A 20,317-nucleotide genomic window follows, 5' to 3' on the forward strand; every position below is an offset into this window, starting at 1 on the left:
ATTACATCCTCAATATAAGAGATATCATCCTCTTCGTCAGTGTAGTGAATGTTGTTAGTGTTAGTGTTCTGTTGAAGGAACCTGTTGTAGTGAAGGAACCAAAAGAGTGATGGGGAAGCCACAGGGGTGCCCACTGACCTTCATCACTTTTAATATATATGCTATAATGTCAGAAATCTGCCTCAGTGAATTACCTGCGTCAGGAAGGCCGGGGACGTTGTGTTTGCTCTGTAACTGTCCACGGAGTTGATCTGCAAAGGTGAGTGAAAAATAGGGAAAGTGGTGAGAAGACAAAAGAATATATGGAAGTGATCTAAAGTGAAGGTAATGGTAATGTGTGTTCTGTGTAGTAAGCTTACAGGGCTCATGGCTATGGTTGAGATTGTTTCCCAGCTGTCTGAGTCAAGGCAGAGATTCAGTTCAGAGAGTGTTCAGGCACAGACCACCAGCTTACATTCGTCAACACAGATCCATTCATGTCCATCTCAGTCGACAAGCAAGGGGTCTGGGACCAGTAGTTCAGGGTTGGTTCGAAAAGACCATTTGGTTGACAAGTGGACAGGCTCTTCTCACTCACACCAGAAGGTCCATTGCCAATTCTTCCATCACCACTCAAGGTGTCCTGAGATGAAGTGAATGGATGAACACGGTTCTTTTTGCTTCTTATGGAAGATAACAGAGACACCAGGCCCAGAAACCGCTGGGCCACACTGGACTTCTTCTTTCCTCTTCCACCCTCACGTTCAGTCTTGGCTATATTTGTAGGGTTTGTGGAAACTGTTGGATCACTTTGTGCTTGACCCATAATAATAAAAGAATAGCCTATTATTATAAATCTCAGTTATTACCATAAATCTCAATCTGTCTGCAATTAATCTAATGATATAAAATTATCAAAGAAAAAGCAATGCAAAGCAGCTTAAACTCTACTGTAGACAAAATTAATTAATTTGGAATGTTTAAGACCTTTTCCATGGTTACTTTGAATGATACTAGGCCTACTACTACTGCACTCTATACTCTTTGACAATAGGCTGTTGTGACAGAATAAGAGACTCCTGGTTAAAGGTGCGATTTGTAGGATTGTTACCGAACGTTCTGTTGGCCAAAATCAAAACACTGGTGAACGTTCTGAAGACTACCAGAGCCTCTTCTGGGTTGCCAGATGTAATGAAGACTTAGCTAACGTTAGTTGACCTGCAGCTGCTTTAACGTTTCTCCAACCATGACCCAGCTACACATTACGGAAACAGTGAAAACAAAAAATACCTCTCTAACCAACGTAACATATGTAGCTGAAGTTAGCAATGCAGATGAAGTTTAGCATAGGCTACCTGTTGTGGAGAACTATGGCCAGCTCTGCGTCAGACTTGATATTCTTCGTTTGACGAAGACGTCACCATCTCAGGAAGCTCCTCCGATGTCCACTTAATTTGTTTCTTGTTTTAATTTTGGAAATGTGCCTGCCTCTTGTAGGCGTTCATGACTACAACTGACAGCTGTTGACAGTTGGCCTTTGCTAATTTGGCAACCCAAATAGGAGGACGCGCTAGCCCATTATTAATACGCTATTCTAGAATGAATCGTTCAAAACATAAACGAAAATTCCAAGAGATTCCGCCCCGGGGTTTCACGGGTTAGAGTAATGTTGTCAAATAAGCCATTACTTCAATTCATCGTGTTTCCTCACTCTCTGACAACATATGGTGATCATTTTTGGAATGGTTATTGTTTATTTTCCATTATTTCCTACATACTGGACCTTTAAATTAGCTAAAACCAGATCCCTAGAGAGAGGGCTCTGGCTAGAACCAATGATTAACACATTGATTTACATTCTCTCTGGACTCAATGTGCTTTTTTCCTGATAAAAGCTAGAGCTATATTTTTGGTGTGGTTCTAATCTGACACAGCTGTGTTTAGATAGCCTATTTTACTGCAGCCCTTTAAGCTTGTTCGACTTGTTCGACTTGTTTCTAGCCTATAATTGTCTAGTTTAATAGGCTAGGCCATGGCTAAAAAATGAATCCAACCAAACAACCCATGTGTAGCATTCATGTTGATACAATCTCAGTGAACTGACCAATCATAATTTTTTTAGAATGTTTTGCCTGTCATCCTGACCAGAGCGGTAGATATGGCTCTGATCCTGATCCTCTCGAAGACAGTGAGTTGACCATAGACAGTAATAGATAGGAGTTGACTCAGTTTGAGCTCTGGTTTGAGCCTCGGAGTCTCCGCCCTTCTTCGTCATTTTAGCAGGGTCCGCCCAGATTTAAGGACTTCACTGGACTCCCATAGCGGAAAAAACAAACGTAACGTTATGGAGTTAAATGCTTTGATCGCCGGGGGTCATGGTATGCTTTAATTGGATCTATCATTTGTGAGAGTGAGTGTACAGATCTAGATGAAAAATACCAACATATAGTATTGCTGTGACAATGCTTTTAACTGTGAAGGAAGACGAATTTTCAGAAGGTCACTCGAGTGGAAGTGGAGTGGAGGAGAGAAAAAGTTCTTAGCCAATGTGGTAATAGCAAGTTGCTAGATAGCGCAGCTGATTGACACACTTATCAGCTAACCTACATTTAAACATAATCTTATTTTTTCTTATCTATTCTTCTACCTAGCCAGTTGGCTAGCTGGGAACTACTTTTAAGGTCTAAAAGTACAACTGGCTTGCATGCTACGTGGATATAATGTTGTCGTTAGCCAGCTAACGTTTACTAATATCGTTTGCTAACATGAGTAGCCAGGTAACGTCAACTAAGGTTAACACTGACGGTAACCTTGAGTGATCTAAATGTGTTCGCATGTACTTCACCAAGTTCAATCAATCCTCGTTCGTTATTTTAACGGTAAGTCATGCGCAACTCGCATCTCCCCAGATATGTTCAGGTAGGTGATGTGTTGTCTTGAGATAGTATGCTGACTTGTGAATAGTCAACGTTATGAACCAGGATTAAGCTATCAAACGTTAGCCTACATGTTGAACTGAGAATAAGTGCCTGTAACACAGTCTTGTACACACATGAAACATACTTCCTATTTCTACATCCTATACCTGTTCTAATTTTTAGCACGTTTTTAAATACTTAACAGATAAGTAGCGTTTTTTTTAATAAGACATTGCCTGTCCATTCAACATCTAGTTTAACACTATTGGTTTAGTTTAACCAAAGAAAATGCTGGCCTCTTACTTAAAACTTCCTGCACATCTTAGAAAAGCCTCAGCAGCCCGTAAAGCAGCTTTGCTTCTGGTTGCTGCCTATGGCATCAAAAAACTCTACCCACACATTTATGCCAAGTTCACAGGCAAGACTAGTAAACAGTCCTCGGGGCCCCTATCGCTTGACACAAACGGGGAGCCCCGGGGCCTGTCAGACAAGGAGAAGAGGAGAAGCCGCTCCCCGGCTGTCAACCGTGAGTTCCTGGCGAGGCTGGGTCACCTGTTGCGCATCCTCTTCCCCCGACTCTTCTGTAAAGAGATGGCCTTGCTTGGCTTCCACTCTGTAGCCCTCATGTCACGCACATTCCTCTCCATCTATGTGGCCAGCCTGGACGGCCGCATTGTCAAGACCATTGTGAAGAAGGATCCGCAGGCGTTTGCGTGGGAGCTGACCAAGTGGCTCCTGATCGCCATCCCCGCCACCTTTGTGAACAGCGTGATCCGCTACCTGGAGGGTCAGCTGACCCTGGCCTTCCGCACGCGGCTGGTCTCCCACGCCTACCAGCTCTACTTCAGCAATCAGACCTACTACCGCGTCAGCAACCTGGACGGCCGGCTGGCCAACCCAGACCAGTCCCTGACCGAGGACGTGGTGATGTTCGCTGCCTCCGTCTCCCACCTCTACTCCAACCTGACCAAACCCATCCTGGATGTGGTGGTCACCTGTTACACCCTGATCAAGGCAGCTGAATCCAAAGGTGCCAACACCAACTGGCCGGCGGCCATAGCGGGCGTCGCAGTGGGCCTCACAGGGTTGGTGCTGCGGGCGTTCTCCCCGAGCTTCGGGAAGCTGGTGGCTGAGGAGGCCAGGAGGAAAGGAGACCTGCGCTACATGCACTCGCGCATTATCGCCAATTCAGAGGAGATTGCCTTCTATGGGGGACACAAGGTAAAAGAAACAGAATTCTTAGCATTTTTTTTTTTTAAACTTTCTTTTGAGGTGTAAGATACAGAGTAATAGGCTATTTTCTGCATTTTAGTGCAATTCAGCTCATACTTTCATGCCTCATAACTCAAAAAGGCCTTTGAGGGCTGCTGGGGACTGTAGCCTGATACAAAGCTGCTTATAGCAGTGTGTTGAACCTTGTTTTGAGGACACAGAGTAATAACGTACTTTTGGTTTCTCCCTCCAAAGAAAGTGCACCTTCTGTAATCCTGTCTAGAATGCTGGGCATTTGAGTATAGAGAGATTCGAAGCATGGTGTAGTTGTTCCTTAGGTCAGAAGCAGAATTTGAAATGCTGACAGTGATCTGTGTCTATGACACTCTTTTTCTGTGGTTTTCTGTGTTTGCTCTGGACACACTGTATTAATACATACACACACAGCATGTAGTAGGTCTATGTTGTATTAGAAGGAAGCACAAACTGTTGTATATGTCAGTGATTTCCTTTAGTCGAATTATGGAATTATATTTTCTTTAACTGTTCTTTGAAAACAGTTAATCATTTTAGCTGCTGACTCTGGTAAAGTAGTAAAGTGGACAAGGCCGAACTCTTACTCAGTCATCCGTGTGCAGCTATCGTGTCTGTGTGAGGAGTGAGAGGAAATGCACTTTTCTCAGAGAAGGAACTTCTTTTTTTGGCCTATTTTCTGTCGTCTCAGGGGAGAGGCCCATCGATCCTTTGTACTTCTTTGAACGTGCAGCGCCCTCTGGCAGCACAAAGGGCCCAGTGTGGTGGGGAAAGTTTCCAGCAGCCGGTCAGGTGGTTGGGTGGGGGGGGTACAACTTTCTCACTGTGGTCATGTGCTGCTTGGGAACAAAGAGAATCGGAACATGCTGGAATTCACTGATTAGCTGGCCCAGTTCTTTAATCTGAAAGCTAACCTAGCTGGCTTAAGACCTCCATATTGGGTTGTCATATCGTTTACCCAAACATTAGCTGATTATTTAAGGGGTTATACATGCTTCACATGCAGCTATTTCGGACATCATTCTCAGTAGTGGGTGAGTCATGTGGGTATAGTGCTTTAGCAAACATTTCAGGGCTAGTTGTTCATTCGGAACACATTCACAGCCTAAGGTGGGTTACTAAATTCAGATAGTCCTTTTCTCTCAAGTTTGCCTTTACAGCCTTAATCTATTGCATGGCACAGGTAGTGAACCAAGAACTTGGCCTCAACTGTCAGCTCCCATCAGTAGATATGGTAAAGAGATGCTTCAGTGAAGCCTCATCCAGACTCTGAAGAGTGACATCATGTAGAAGTAAATACCTCTAGCTTCCTCTTGGTTTTCTCCGTTAATGTCTTATGTTGAGGTCGTACGTGGCTCCAGAGAAAACATAATGCTTCCTGTTTTTGGCCCTATTGTGTGTGTGTGTGTGTGTGTGTGTGTGTGTGTGTCTGTGTCATCTCTTACGTTATATCATACATCATTCATATCATATAATATCATGGACCTGCTGTGTGTTGTAGGTGGAGATGTCCCAGCTTCAGCGCAGCTACAAGGCCTTGTCCTCCCAGATCAACCTCATCCTGTTCAAGCGCCTGTGGTACGTCATGCTGGAGCAGTTCCTCATGAAGTACGTGTGGAGCTCCGCAGGGCTGACCATGGTGGCCGTGCCCATCATCACGGCCACAGGCTACTCCAAGCATGGTAGGGAGCCCAATCACAATGACGAGCTCTGTGTGTGAGTGTCGTGTTGTGATGATCTTATGATGTATACTAACGTCCAGAGATTATGCACACTGCTGTAGCCCCAGATATATGACCATCTTCCTGATGGCCTGGGGGGTATTTCAAGTACGTGGTTTAATGACGAGTGTTGTTGTTGTTGTTGTTGTTGTTGTCATCTCTTCTTTAAATTCAGATTTCAATGTAATGTTACTGGATCATCGATAGACTTGAGGCTTGCTATTAAGAACTGATTTTAAGGGCCCTCACCCACTGAATATCTTAACACTATAGTACATGTAGTGGCCTTTGGCGGTTAGTTTCCGGAGTGATGGTTTTTTTGTGTTTTGTGGGGGTGGTAGGCAAGTACAAAAGCCTTCTGCACCTAGTCATATCTACAGTAGAAGGAAATCTCAGGTTTCGATATTATGTGAAAATACTGTACAGTATAAGGAATCACACTACCACCTGGTTGCCTGGTTGGCTCTGTCAATGTTGACAAAGGATATGTTACGTTTACCGGTGTTAGTAATGTTAGACCAGCCCCACCTAGTCCCACTAGATATTTGTCCTTTCCCACTCATGCTGTGTACACCATGCTCCAGGTTTGTATTTTTTACTGAGTATAGAAATTCCCAGCAGTCAGAAGCAAAATTATTAGGCCTACAGGTTTTTTGGATCAGTTTTTACAGTTGTACGTTTACCATTCTCTCAATAAATACAAAGTTACAAGGCAATACTATACACTACTTCATTTCCTATTGTTGTTGGTCTACCACACTCTTGCTTAATGGCTGTAAATTGCAAAATTTCTAGGCTACACCTCATACTGAAATTATCCTACTGAACCTTGCGGTGGCAAACACTTTGGTGTAGTCTAGCTGTGATGTAATAAGCTCACTAACTACCTTGGAAAAGCACAGGGCCGATCTCTTCTTGAAGTCGCAGCACCTAACTATCTGTGCAGAGGGGGTTGATTGTATGTTAACGCTTCGTCAGATTCAGAAGATGTGAAGCAGGCTGCTATGGTGATGAAGGAGGAGGACCTGGTGAGCGACCGCACGGAGGCCTTCACTACGGCCCGGAACCTTCTGAACGCCGCAGCTGACGCTGTGGAGAGGATCATGAGCTCCTACAAAGAGGTGAGTGAGGCCTCTCTGAAGGGAAGAAAAGAGGGTGGCTCTTTCTTCATGGTCTTTCCACCTCTCCACCTGTTATCACTCTCTCTTCCTCTTCCCCCATTCTGAGACTCATAACACTCTCCCCACCGTAGCCCTCCGCTAGGGCTGCCTCAGGCAATAGACCCTCCTCTGTTCCATGTGGGGTTCTCCTCAAGGTTTCCTCCCGTTAAAAGAGACTTCCCTTGCCACTGTTGCCAAGGGCTTGCACTCGGAGGGATTTAGGCCTCACTCTCCTGTAAGGCACCCAGAGACAATACTCTTTTTTTTTTTTTTAATGGTGTTGTTTAAATAAAACCGTGTTGAATTCATTGGAAGGATTTATAGTCAAGGTTCCCATGCCTCTCCTCCCATGTGTTGTTAAGCATTAATATTAATTGGGGAATTATAGATGCAACCTTTTGTGTTGCTGGTAGAAGTAGTTGAAATGGATATTTCGACATTAATACTTCTAAAGAGCATATTATCTGTATAACTCCAACTCTGTCAATGCTTATGAGAATGCAGGCGTATTAATTGCTAACTCAAGTGGATGACCTTTACGACCATTTATAGGCACTATGTTGGAGGTACCAAAGGTATTCTTTAGATGTCTAATCAGTCCACTGGGTCAGAGTTGATTTATCTGGGAGAAACTAGACTGTAAAAATGGTTCCATTCCACAGCAAATCAAACATGGATTGGCTTGACATGGAATGGAGCCATCTATAGGGATATGTTCTGCCTGATTTTTTTTTTTGTTTAGTTTTTTTACACTTTACTTTTTGAGCCGTGGATATTTCCAGTTTCAGAAAATATTATTTGACGCTAATCCTTATGAATTGTTCTTGGTACATATATGTCTACACCACATCACCACCACCACTACCACTGTGTCTGTAATTTGATAAACAATGCCAAGATTTGGGATTTGTCCATCATATTGGATTGTCCCAATGGGTAAAAAATAGGGGGGGGGGGGTATGAAAAAGCAATTTTAATTTACATGGAATAGTGCAATTGTTTTTGTTGTCCATTGGTAGCATTTAGATACTGTAAAGCTGACGTAAGATGGTTTGAACTGTTACTGGGTAATTCTTTTGACTTGTTTGAGCATCTTCCCATTGATATTGTCGGGCAAAAAATGTTTAATCATCAACATGTCTCAAAAATTTGCCCCATGTACCGGTACCTTAAAGGTATTTTGAGAATGTCATTTCTTTTCTAGCTGCAGCTAGAATGTTCCTGAGACTCTCTCATTTGTTTCGTAAAAGGAGCACCACTCGTCTGACCTCTGCCCTCTGACTCCCGCAGGTCACAGAGCTGGCGGGCTACACGGCACGTGTGCACGAGATGTTCACCGTGTTCGAGGATGTGCAGGCAGGAGTGTACCGGCGATCTGCCAGCAGTGAGGAGGAGCCCCAGGCCTCCGAGGGCAAGCTGCAGGGGGCAGTAAAGCACGGCATGAGGGTGGAAGGACCGCTGGAAGTCAGAGGTAAACAGGAAATGATGAAGGAAATTAGTCATACCCTCGGTCACACAAATTCACTGCAGGAATGAGGCAGTCTCAAGTGAAGGATTGGCTAGAGCTTTTCATTTCAAACAGACCACATCTGACAAAACTGAGATCGACTGATGACATGAGTCAGCATGGCCACAAGTAGGCTGCTGGCATATTGGTGCATAGTAGGTAGTATTGTGCATCTGTGCAGCACGACATAGAGTGCCTATAAAATGTATTCACCCCCCTTGGATATTTTTCCCTTTTACTGTTTTTATAAATGGAATCAATTTAACTTGGCCTTTTTACTATCATTTATTTAAAAAAATAATCCACTCTTTAATGTCAAAGTAAAAGCAGATTTTTACAAAGTAATGTTTAAAAATGTATTTAAAAATATAATGCAAAATAAGCGATTGCATAAATATTCACCCCCCTTAAAGTGACTGATGTAAATCAACAACAGTCCACCCAATTAGTGCTAGTAGTCTCACAGTTAGTGAAATGGAGATTGCCTGAGTGCAGTGAATATATATATAGTATAGTAATATAAAGACACCTGTGTCTGGAAGGTCCAGTCACTGGTCAATTGGTATTCTTGGCTACAATTCCACCATGAAGACAAAAGAACACTAAACAACTCCGAGAAAATGTTATTGAAAAGCATACATGGGGGGATGGATACAAAAAAAAGAAATAGTCACTGAACATAGTCACTGGTTCCATCATTAAAGAATGTAGAGAATATGACAAGTGTAAATCTGAGCCTAGAGCAGGCCGTCACCACAAACTGAGTGACCCATCAAGATGAATACTGGTGGGGGAGGCCACCAAGGCACCCATGACAACTCTGAAGGAGTTAAAAGCTTCAGCAGCTGAGATGGCGGAAACTCTGCATACAATAACTATTGCCTGAGTACTTTGTGTAATGTACTTTCCAGCAAGACAATGAGCCAAAGCATACAGCGAAAACTACACAGAAATTATTTAAAGACAACAAGGTGAATGTTCTGGAGTGGCCAGGTCAAAGCCCAGATTTCAATCTTATAGAAAATCTGTGGCTGAACTCGAAAAGGGCTGTTCACACCCGATCCTCTTCCAACCTGACAGCTTGAGCAGTTTTGCAAAGAAAAATGGAGTGAAATTGCAGTATGCAGATGTGCAAGCCTAATTGAGACCTATTCACGCAGAGTCCATGCTTTTATAATGGCCAAAGGTGCATTTACTAAACTTGAAGGGGGTGAATATTTATGCAATCGCTTATTTTACATCACCGGTATATATTTTTAATTAAGTAACACTTACTTTGTATAAATCTGCTTTCACTTTGACATTAAAGAGGGGAATTGTGTAAGATTCCACTTATTAAAGCAGTAAAAGGGGAAATATCTAAGGGGGGGGGGGGGGTGAATACATTTTATAGGCTCTGTCTATCATGTGCATTAAGTGCCAATTTTGTTATAATTTACTTGATTTTGATCCTGAAAGACAAGACAAGACAAGTACCTTAATGACATTGATATGAATGATTTCCGTCTGTGTGTATGTGCACACACACAGGTCAGGTGATTGATGTGGAACATAATATCAGATGTGAGAACCTGCCCATCATCACTCCCACTGGAGATGTAGTCGTATCCTCCCTCAACATCCAGGTAAGGTCTCCTGCCTCTCCATCATCCCTGGGGCTTTCATTCCAAACCACGTCAGCAAGCAGAGGGTTCATGCACTGCACTGCTGCAAAATCTCAAATTCTTGTAAAGTTTACCATTTCCTCATTTGACTACGAATGATGAAACCATCTCTGGATGTTAATTTAGCCAAAAGGAGTAAGGACTGAAGATAAACAATCGGACAGAAAAATGTCATGTTCAGGCCTCAGGTTTTGATTTGATTAAACTTCAGGCAAAATGTGATAGGCCAATTGTTCTTTGTGCTGTCACTTTCCAAAATTAATAAATGTCTGCAAAGTAAATTGATAAATCTGTCAATCCTGAATTGCTGCCTGTAATAACGGAGTATGAGTTCCCCATGCCCAGCATGATGTTAATATTGAATCAAGGTTTCTGTGAATATTTTACACCAATGCTGCATAGATAAACGTGATGCGACAAACTGTGCAGAACTTAACAAGGGAGTTAGGGATGCCTTAGGAGGAAGACGATGTATGTCATGTTGCATATCAACTACTGGAATGTTAGTTCTCAAAATGGCATACCTGCCTTGTCAGGATTTGTGAGCATGTAATATATTTTCCTTTGAGGTGTGCTCGGTTGGGAAAATTGTTGTCTTCCAAATTGACATTACTAGACTAGACAGTCTCTAAATCTGTGAGCATTTTGGACATTTGATTTGTAAGTCCCTTTGTCATACCCAAAAGATTTTAAAATCCAGTCATGTTTGAACATGCAAAACAAGCTGCTTCAGAGATGGACAATAGCACAGTGTGGCCACAAATCAACCACATAGAAGCAAAATTAATGGTGCAAGCAGATCATTAACTGTTGCCTTCTCTGCCTTGTCTTTGCCAGTCTGTACTGAGATCTTGCAGTCACTATCATTTTACACCGTTCACCCACCATGTCCTGCTTAGTGTATTTTTATTTATTTTTTGTCCTAAGCTGAACTTTATTATCTCAGCTGATTGCCTTCCTGGAGATGACCTAGTTTTGTGTGCTCTTTACTTTTGTTGTGATTACGCTGTGAAAACAGGGTGTCTGTGTCTTTCAGTATGTATGTATATATATATATATATATATATATATATATATCAGGGGCTTCTAAGGACAAGCTAAACTGATTGTTTTTGCAGCATTGTGTAATTTTGCCCTGAATGTTGCAAAACAGTCCCAGTCACTTAGGATCGAAACGTCTGTTAAATCCCACCCACTACTTTCCTTTAACATGTTCTGTGAAAAAGAGTACTGTTGAACATACGTCAAAGTTATTTGATCTCTTCCCATGCAACTAGCATAATGGCTGTGTTGACAGTCCAGCAAAGGTAGAAACGGGCCTAATGCAAATTGTGCATTAGAATTCCTTTCCGCAGTAGTGATTGATTTATGACTTCTATCACTGTCAGTTCCTGTTGTGTTGCCAGTCTGCAAATGTTATGCAAACGCCACCTTGTGAGCATGTGTAGAGGAATGCATGTTCCTACTAATCCCACTCACTACTTTACTTTTATAGTAATATATGAAGAGTTTGGTTCCAAAACACAATATCCTGATTTTAGGAATAAAGTCATTTTCTTTAATTGTGTATTTCTGGTAATATCAATAAAATTGCAATTGTGGTGTTCTGATTTGGTGAAGATAAATAAAACAACAGTAACTCAATTGCAGTTTCATATTACCTGAAAACAAAACAAAAAAAAAAAACATTAAAATGGAGGATATGGCGTTCTGGAACAAAACTCATATTTTCTGTAAAGAATTGTTCTGTTGGCAGACTTTGCCACTAAAATGGGTTTCAATTTCGGTTCATTAGGATATTCTGCCCATTCTCTGGAAACAAGTATTTATAAATAGCCTAGGAGAAAGGTAATTACCACTCAGTAGTTTGCAGTCATTGCTAATTGGCCTTTAGCTCCCCTATGAACCTTTCTGCTCTCACTGAAGACTGGACGTACAATGAATACAGTGTAGCTCGAGCCAAATCTGATTATAATATAGTGAGTCAAATACCCCACTGCATTTTAAACAGGGAATGTTGCACTAGAGGAAAATGTCTCGTCTCCCATTTTGTCCCTCAAGATGTTTGGAATACCAGTAATTGTGTCAAGGCCACTGCAGAGTCCTGCTGGAGCGGTTCGACTATTTGACCCTCGCCTGGTCCCGGATCTGGGTCCCTCTCCTCATGGTTAATTCATGTGGCCACCAGATTATTGAGAAGGGAAGCGGGTCATGGGTCCAGAGGCCGGACCCCCACCCCCTCACCTCCCCAGTCACATCCCATCAGAAACAATGTGTTGATTATGTGTGTGGGTCTCTGTTTCTCTCTCCCTAACTCTCCCCACTGCCCTCCCACCAGCCTGTTGCGAGCGCTATCCGAGGCCTGGCTCTGGCTGTGTGTGGATGGGCGCTGGCTGTGGCATATGTGCGGTTGTGCTGGAGCTAAAAAGGATCACTCCCTCTGCCATCCCAGCCCCCATCTTTTATGGCGTATCATGTGACGGTGAATGGGGGGGCGTGGGTCATGCCACGACAAGGTCTCTTCTACCTTTTGTTCCCACAGCTTCCCTTAGCCGAGCATCCTGGCCGTGCTGCCAAGACAAACCCCCAGTTGCCTGGCCTTGTCACTCGCTCCACCAGCTCCCGGGCCAACTGCTCTCAAGGCAGCCAAATCGCCCCAATCATCCAGACACACTGGCTTTGCCCATCACTAATATGAGTCCTGCCACTGTGCCAACCCATGCCGTGTCCAAACAGGGATTTGGTGACGGATTGTGTGTACATGGGTTCCTGATTTTTTTTTTCTTTTTTTTTTTTTTTTTTTTTTTTTTTTTTTTCTCTCTCCCTTTCTGGCCCTGGCCTCTCTAAACTATTTCTCATGTGGCTGTGGCCTTTTTGTTCAGTGTAGTTAAGATTTTGCTCTTGTTCGTGATTCCCTGTGTCCTTTTTTTTTTTTTTTTAAGGGGAATCGGGCTCTTTGTACGCCTTGGCACGTACTTGAAGGGCACAGAGGAGTTTCATTTAAAACCTCATTAATCCCTCATCTTTTTTTCCCCCTGCTGGTTGTTCTTGCTCGGTGAACCGTGAGAGCTGCCATCGACTCCTTGCTCACCGCAGACTGATTGAGCTGGAGGTTAAGCCTAGCCTGAGACCGCCGATTGTTAGTGTGTGTGTTTGTGGCTTTGTGTGTGGACATGTAAAACCTCACCTTTTAAAATTGAGAGTTTGTCTCTACCAAAAGTCAGTGTGTCCCAATTAGACTGATGCCCTTAACACCAGTCGAATGACATTTGGTAACCCAGCTGGCTATGCTCTTGACTTTCACTTTGGTTTTGGGCACCATAATCATGTCTCTGCTTTTAGAAATGTTCTTGTCTGTTTGACCTTACCAAACTGAGGTGTGTGTGTGTATGTGGTTTGTGTGTGTATTGTATGTTCACAGGTGGATGAGGGGATGCATTTGCTGATTACCGGACCTAATGGCTGTGGTAAAAGTTCCCTCTTCCGCATTCTTAGCGGCTTGTGGCCTGTTTACAATGGAGTCCTGTACAAGCCATCACCCAAACACATGTTCTACATCCCACAGAGGTAAGAACACACACCCACACGCAAGCACACACACGCACATGCAGGGCCTAATGTAACCAAATTTGTATACAACTTGCTGTAGGACCATGTGCGTGCACAATCCCATAATTTATGGCATGCGCCCATTCCCTTTATAAATCAAATCAAATCATCGTAAAAATATGTGCATATAAACACGCTTAAAGTCCACTCCCACCATCATCTCTGGGTCGGAACATGCCTTAAATTGGTCAGATTAGCATGTATATCTTTAACTTGTAATTCTCTTGTTGCGCATCCTACGGGTTTATTGGGCGACTTAACTGCCATGTGGGTTATGTATATATTAAAAGTCTCTAATATGCTAAAGAAAACCAATGATATATTAATTTATTGACAGTGAATTCTTACTGAGATCACACACTTCTCCATTTTGCGATTTGTGTCAGGCTATTACACTACAATGTTTGTATGGTGGAGTGTTGAAAGATTTGGTTATTGATTTAATGTATATTTGTTATTAAACTGATCATTCCTTCCTGATGCCTGTATTTCAGTAGTCAGTTACACTGATTTATGTTAGGAAAGCCTGACATTAACACAAAACCCATCTTTATATCGCCTTTGTGGTGTTAAATATACCTAGAAGTTAACTGGTTTATCCCTTCCAATACAACTGGCATGATGCCTACATTCACAATTCAGGTATGCCATTATAGATCTACACATGTGCACATGAATTCTTGACAGCAGTGATGATTGATACCCTGACTGATTAGCCTACTTCCTTCTCTGTTGGTTGCTGCAAATTCTGCAAATCTGCGTATGCCAACTTGATACCATGTGTGCAGAGGTATGCATGCTCTGGCATGGATCATTCCATAAATTCTGTTTTATGTGTAGAAAATGGCTCCGCAGCATTTTAGTGAGTACCCACTGGTGAATCATGTGGCCCACAGACAGACGCATATTTTCTCATACGAGCATTCATCTTCTACATTTTCAGTGTTGACATTTGTATGCACTGCCCTCTCAAGTTGCTCTCCCTTTCTCACATTCAATCAGTCTCTCTCTCTCACACACACACACACATGCGTAAGTCATCTTGGCACAGCATATTCCACATCAAATAGATGTGATGCCTCACACTATACACACGCACGCACACGCACGCACACACACGCGCACGCACACACACACACACACACACACACACACACACACACACAGGTACCTGTGCAAGTCCTCAGTCAGTGTTCTACATTTCAAAGATATGAGAGAAAAAGAGAGAGACACACAGATACGCACACACACTAACACACAAACCCTGCAGCGGACTTTCTGTATTTCTAACAAAGGCAGTTAGATAAGATGATTAAACCTCTGCTTGTGTGGGCGTGTGTGTGTGTGTGTGTGTGCGTGTGTGTGTGTGCGTGCGTGTGCGCACGCGTTTGCACCAGAATTAAATTTTCTGGATGTAACACTGAATATCAGCTCAGAATACATTTTAAAGTCAGTTTGCCTAAGGCCGACTCACGGCCCACAAATATTCAAGAGTGCGAATTTGTTGTATAATTTCACATGAAACTATAATGTGGCACAGTTCCAGAGAAAGTCTTTCACTTTCAAAACTCTTCTCTGTGCTCCCTTGCCTGACCCCACTGCACATAGTACACCCCATCTGGTCTTGTGTCCACCCATTGCAGGAGTACCGTCACACCGGTGTGAAGGGAATGTTGGGAAATTAACATTCTAAAGAATATCTGGGTTCATTGAATTCAACATAGAATTTTAGAACCTTCAATTGTTGCGGAACTTAGAATGTTCAAAAACCTACACCTTTTAAGGGTTAACTCGGTTCAACCCACTGTCTCTGCCCTGCAGGCCGTACATGTCTGTGGGCACCCTCCGCGACCAGGTGATCTACCCCCACACAGTGGAGGATATGAGTGAGAAGGGTTTCACAGACGAGCAGCTGGAGGACATCCTCCGGATCGTCAACCTGCGCTACATCCTGGAGAGGGAGGGAGGTGAGTGCAGCCGGCACAGCCCCAGAAGCAGGAGTTGAAATGGGGGCTGTTGATGGAAGTCTGACATTTGCAGGCACCACCCGTGCTGGTTGTTTCTGTCAACGGCAGCATTTGGAAAGAGTCAGGAAGTAATGAGATTAGAGAGTTGTGGTCGCTGAATATACTAGGCTCACTTTGGTAGATTATTATATGAATTTATGAGCTGCCGAAAAGTATTTGCTGAAATGATTGACATGTAAATCATATAAGCATGAAATTAATCTGGGACAGAAATTTGAATGGAAGCATTGATGTGTAGCCCTCAGCTTTAGATTTAGCTTTACATTATTCATTAGCAGACGCTTCTATTCTTAGCATTGTGCACAGAGGTAGATTTGTATGAGATGTTGTACCTAGTCATCGGGTAATTGCACTGGTATTTAGTGATTGAGTAAGTGTGTAAGAGGACCGTTTTTCCGGAGAGTGACTGAAAAGCTTTCTTGCCCAGGTTGGGATGTGGAGAGTGACTGGAAGGACGTGCTGTCAGGAGGGGAGAAACAGCGGATGGGAATGGCCCGGATGTTCTACCACAAGTAAGTCGGATACTTATTCACATGTCCACCACAAGTTCCAAACCAGGTCACTGTCATAGATATGTCATGGACTTGGCCATGTATGAATAAAAGTCACTGGACAATGTTAGCTTCTGTAGTATCGGTGCGTGTGACAGTGGATGATCATGGGTTGAATGCAGTTCAGCACCATCAAAGTGCTCCAGGAGACCGCTGGCTGGTTTGCCAGTTTCAAAAGCCTGCTGCCAAACACTTGCTGGAAACTTGTAGGGTACAGTTTACTGCAGGCTTACCAGTGATCTTCACAATTCACCCAAGTTTTACTTCAGGCTATTGTTGAAACTTTTTTCTTAGTTTTTCTTCTTTTCATTCACATTCTCTATCTCCTTTGCTTTGACAGGCCTAAATATGCCCTGTTGGACGAATGCACCAGTGCTGTTAGCATTGATGTGGAGGGCAAAATATTCGAAGCTGCTAAGGATGCTGGGATTGCACTTCTCTCAATCACACATCGGCCCTCCCTATGGTGCGTTTCACCTCTTCTCAGACACCCGCTCAAATGGATCCATTCTTTTGTTTCCGAGTTTGTGTTCCATGTGTATTTGCATATCATATCAAATACAGAAATGCTGTAAACAATGCCTTAGTAAACGTGGCTAAAAAGAAGGGAAAAAAAACTGTTTTCGTAAACATCAAACATTTGTGTGCAGGAGTATGGGTAATGTAGGCAAATGTTTGATGTATACATGAAAGACCTCAGCAGATCGCACCACATCCTTAGATGAGCCGATCCAACAGCTAGATGATGCTCCCCCTCCCCCTACCCCCCGGGACCATGTGATCGTGATGATGTGTCTGCATCTATCCAGCCAGTGTTAGCACAGGAAACTCTGAGAAGCCATCAGGCTTTTGTGTTTGTGTTTCATGGCCTCACCGCTGTCGCCTTCTGACAACCACACTTTTTTTTGTTTATGTCTCTCTCTTCCGTCCTCGTTACGCCTCACTCATCTCTCGTCTTCTCACAGGAAGTACCACTCGCACCTGCTGCAGTTTGACGGCGAGGGCGGCTGGCGCTTCGAGAAGCTGGACGCCTCCACGCGCCTCTCCCTGCAGGACGAGAAACTGCGGCTGGAGACCCAGCTCTCGGGCATTCCCAAGATGCAGCAGCGGCTGGCGGACCTGTGCCGCATGCTGGGCGAGGACAGCGGCGCCCTGCCCGCGCTGGGGGAGGGGCCAGGGGACGGGGAGGGGCTAGAAGAGAAGACTGAGGAGGCGTTGTTGGGACAAAAGGGAGAGGAGTAGAGGAGATGAGGAGGGTAGGGGGTGAATACATATGCCAGGCCAGGTGTGCGAGTGTTTTAATGGGTTTGTTTCTGCTGGAGTGTGTGTGTGTGTGTGTGTGTGTGTGAGAGAGAGTGAGTGCGACAGTGGCAGGGAGGGAGGGAGAGAGAAAGAGAGGTGGTGGGAAAGAGAACAAATAAATTGATACTGGAAGTGAGTGTATGAAATGCAGATGGCGTTGGATCAGGAGTGGAACGGTGAGGCCTTAACAAGCCGGGGAGTGTCGGTGGCACTCACCCTTGTGCATGAATGTCAGCAAGAGTTTATTCCCCTGCCTGGGTTATGCACGGGGGGTGGGGGGGTTTGGTGTTTGGAGGGGGTAGTGAAGAAACAGCTGCCAACTCTGCCAGGTGCTGTGGAATGATGAAAGCCCCCATGAAAGCTGTCTCTTGCCTGTTATCTGAATTCTCCACTGAATTTCAGGGAGGCTGTGGTACAAACGCCGCTGAGCCCCAGTGGGAAAACGCTGCATACATTACTGACTCTAGTACTGTATATCACCATTATTTTTTGTGTTGGGATTTCTTTTTATCCATTGTGTCCGCTTGCTGTACACTGCGAAACTGTCTGCTGGGTGAGGCGTAACCACTTGTAGACCTGTGCCATGTTTTTCATGACATCTTTGTTTGACCTCGCCAACTTTTTTTTTATTTTGGCATCACTTTGCTTCTTCGGTTATTTCAGTTGAACTGATAAGAGTTCACGGTTCACTGATTAGAGTTGAACAATGTTCAATTGGGAGTATTTTTATTTTTTTTTTCATTCTTTTGAATGTTACTTTTTAACTTTAAATGGTCCTTTCAGTTTTAGAAATTATTGCTGTACTTTTGAGTAGATAATTTCATTTATTTTCACTGAAATTGTATTTGTTTGTAATCAATGAAGGCTTCGTATTAAGGGCTAACAGTTTGACTAAACTGTAGATGAAATTTAAGACCACAGCAAAATCTTAAAATTGTAGCTCAGAAATTGATTTTATGACTTGCATGGTTTACACATAGCTAAGCTGTTCTTTGCTGTGCTGTATATTGGATTTGTCTGATTCATGAATGTTTTTATTGTTGAGATTTTATGCTCATATGTCTTTGAGACACACAGAGGATAGGACAAAAATCTCATTAAACATTTCTTATGGTAGTATGTATGATGACCTAGTCTTGACCAAAAAACATTTATTTTTAATTTGAACTGTTTAATTGTAGTTTGAATCAATCACTTTAATCCAAAAGGATTTTATAAAGTCAGTTCTTGCACAATTATTTTGTATTATTAGTTCTAGTAATCCTAACATGTAGAGATTTCCTTATTTAGTAGATGCTAATGAATATGTTGATGATGGTTTGGCTGATGAGTAATATCCCCTCAGGAATTTGCACAAGTATGGAAGAGAATTCTATTTGAACTCTTGCCCAGACATCATTTATATGTATCTTCAGGTCAGTCAGCGTGCCTCCACTGGTTCCAAGCAATACTGGCCAATTGTATTTGGGGGGCCTTCTAAAAATCAGAACGCTCTGCAGCATCAGTCCAAGCATAATCAGAAGGCTGCTGAAACCTGCCCCACAAAGACTCTATGCACATTATTATTATTTCCTCAGTGCCATTTTTAATTAGGTAAATAAAATTATAACTGATTTATTGGCTGTGTCCTTGTTTCATTATTTTTTTATGTGTACGCTATTAATTTTTGCACATGAATGCATTTTGCTCATGGTCATTTATAATAGTGTTGGAAGGTATTTGTTGTAAGCTTGCTGGCAGGCATCATCAGAAAGTTGTGCAGTCACACTGCACAGAAAGTTGTGACCGGCACCTTGCCTATGCCTAAGAACATAGCTGACCACTATACAAAGGAAGTTACAGGGAATATACAAAGCCATTACGAGGCAGGCTGTGATAGAGGTGTCACATTGGTCATCAGTTTCAGCAGTGTTTATAAATTGAATAAAAATATTGATGTAGCTTTTTCAGGAATAGGCCTAGGCTACTGCATTATATTGTTAGAGGTGTCAAACGCCTGTGTATGAGCTACAGTCTAAACTAACTTGCAAACGGATAGGGCCTGGTTATCTTACTTTTCAGTTGGTGGCAGGCTATAGCTAGATATCCACTAAAGTAACAATTAATTCCATAGATCATAGGGTTCAGGGAACTCAACTGTAAATCTTTGCATCCTATAATAGGCTACACCAAGTCGTTTTACTTGCTGCGCATGATAGTTGAGCTCATCCCGTCACCAGAGTTACCGACTTTGGGTCAAGTGGTGGCGCTGGAGACCCAGCGAATAGCGTCCTTCACCGCTCCCTCTGAAGATTCCGGTGCTGACTCTCGACTCGGGAGTGAAGTCTTTTAAGGTTTTTGTGCTTGAATATCTGACTCCACGTGTTGCATTGTGGGTTTCTTGTCCCTAGTCGGGGAATTAGAAGCCACTGGATAGCACTTCAGTTTTGGGGGCGGGGGTGATAGACCTGAACTCTGACAGACATCATTTGGAAATTCAATGTAGGCTAAGCGATACAGAGGATAGTTGCGTGAAGTGCATTTTCTCGTGGATAACACCCAGCGCATCGATAACTGCGCGAGGTAGGTTGATTTTCTTGTTTTATCAAATAGTCCGCTTTAAATGTATGTTTTCCTGACTAGCCGAAAGCTTAC

General features: G+C 43.1%; 1 protein-coding gene across 2 annotated transcripts in view; it reads left to right on the plus strand.

Annotated features, from left to right (window-relative positions):
- Window positions 1–2,217: 2,217 nt before the first annotated feature.
- Window positions 2,218–20,317, plus strand: part of abcd1 (ATP-binding cassette, sub-family D (ALD), member 1) — a 34,270-nt gene continuing 16,170 nt past the window's right edge. The window contains exons 1-10 of one of the 2 annotated variants that reach the window (XR_006032820.1): window positions 2,218–4,118; window positions 5,644–5,824; window positions 6,842–6,984; window positions 8,314–8,494; window positions 10,061–10,155; window positions 13,616–13,761; window positions 15,625–15,770; window positions 16,258–16,342; window positions 16,722–16,847; window positions 17,347–17,736. Coding sequence is in view for 1 of the 2 variants with exons in the window: in XM_042097999.1 (XP_041953933.1) it covers window positions 3,186–4,118; window positions 5,644–5,824; window positions 6,842–6,984; window positions 8,314–8,494; window positions 10,061–10,155; window positions 13,616–13,761; window positions 15,625–15,770; window positions 16,258–16,342; window positions 16,722–16,847; window positions 17,347–17,623 (2,313 nt within the window). In the remaining variant the exon portion in view is untranslated. Of the gene's footprint in view, window positions 4,119–5,643; window positions 5,825–6,841; window positions 6,985–8,313; window positions 8,495–10,060; window positions 10,156–13,615; window positions 13,762–15,624; window positions 15,771–16,257; window positions 16,343–16,721; window positions 16,848–17,346; window positions 19,301–20,317 lie in introns of those variants that run through there. The other variant, XM_042097999.1, reaches the window with a different exon arrangement.

Source organism: Alosa sapidissima, chromosome 7, assembly GCF_018492685.1.
Source record: "Alosa sapidissima isolate fAloSap1 chromosome 7, fAloSap1.pri, whole genome shotgun sequence".
Lineage (NCBI taxonomy): Eukaryota > Metazoa > Chordata > Actinopteri > Clupeiformes > Clupeidae > Alosa > Alosa sapidissima.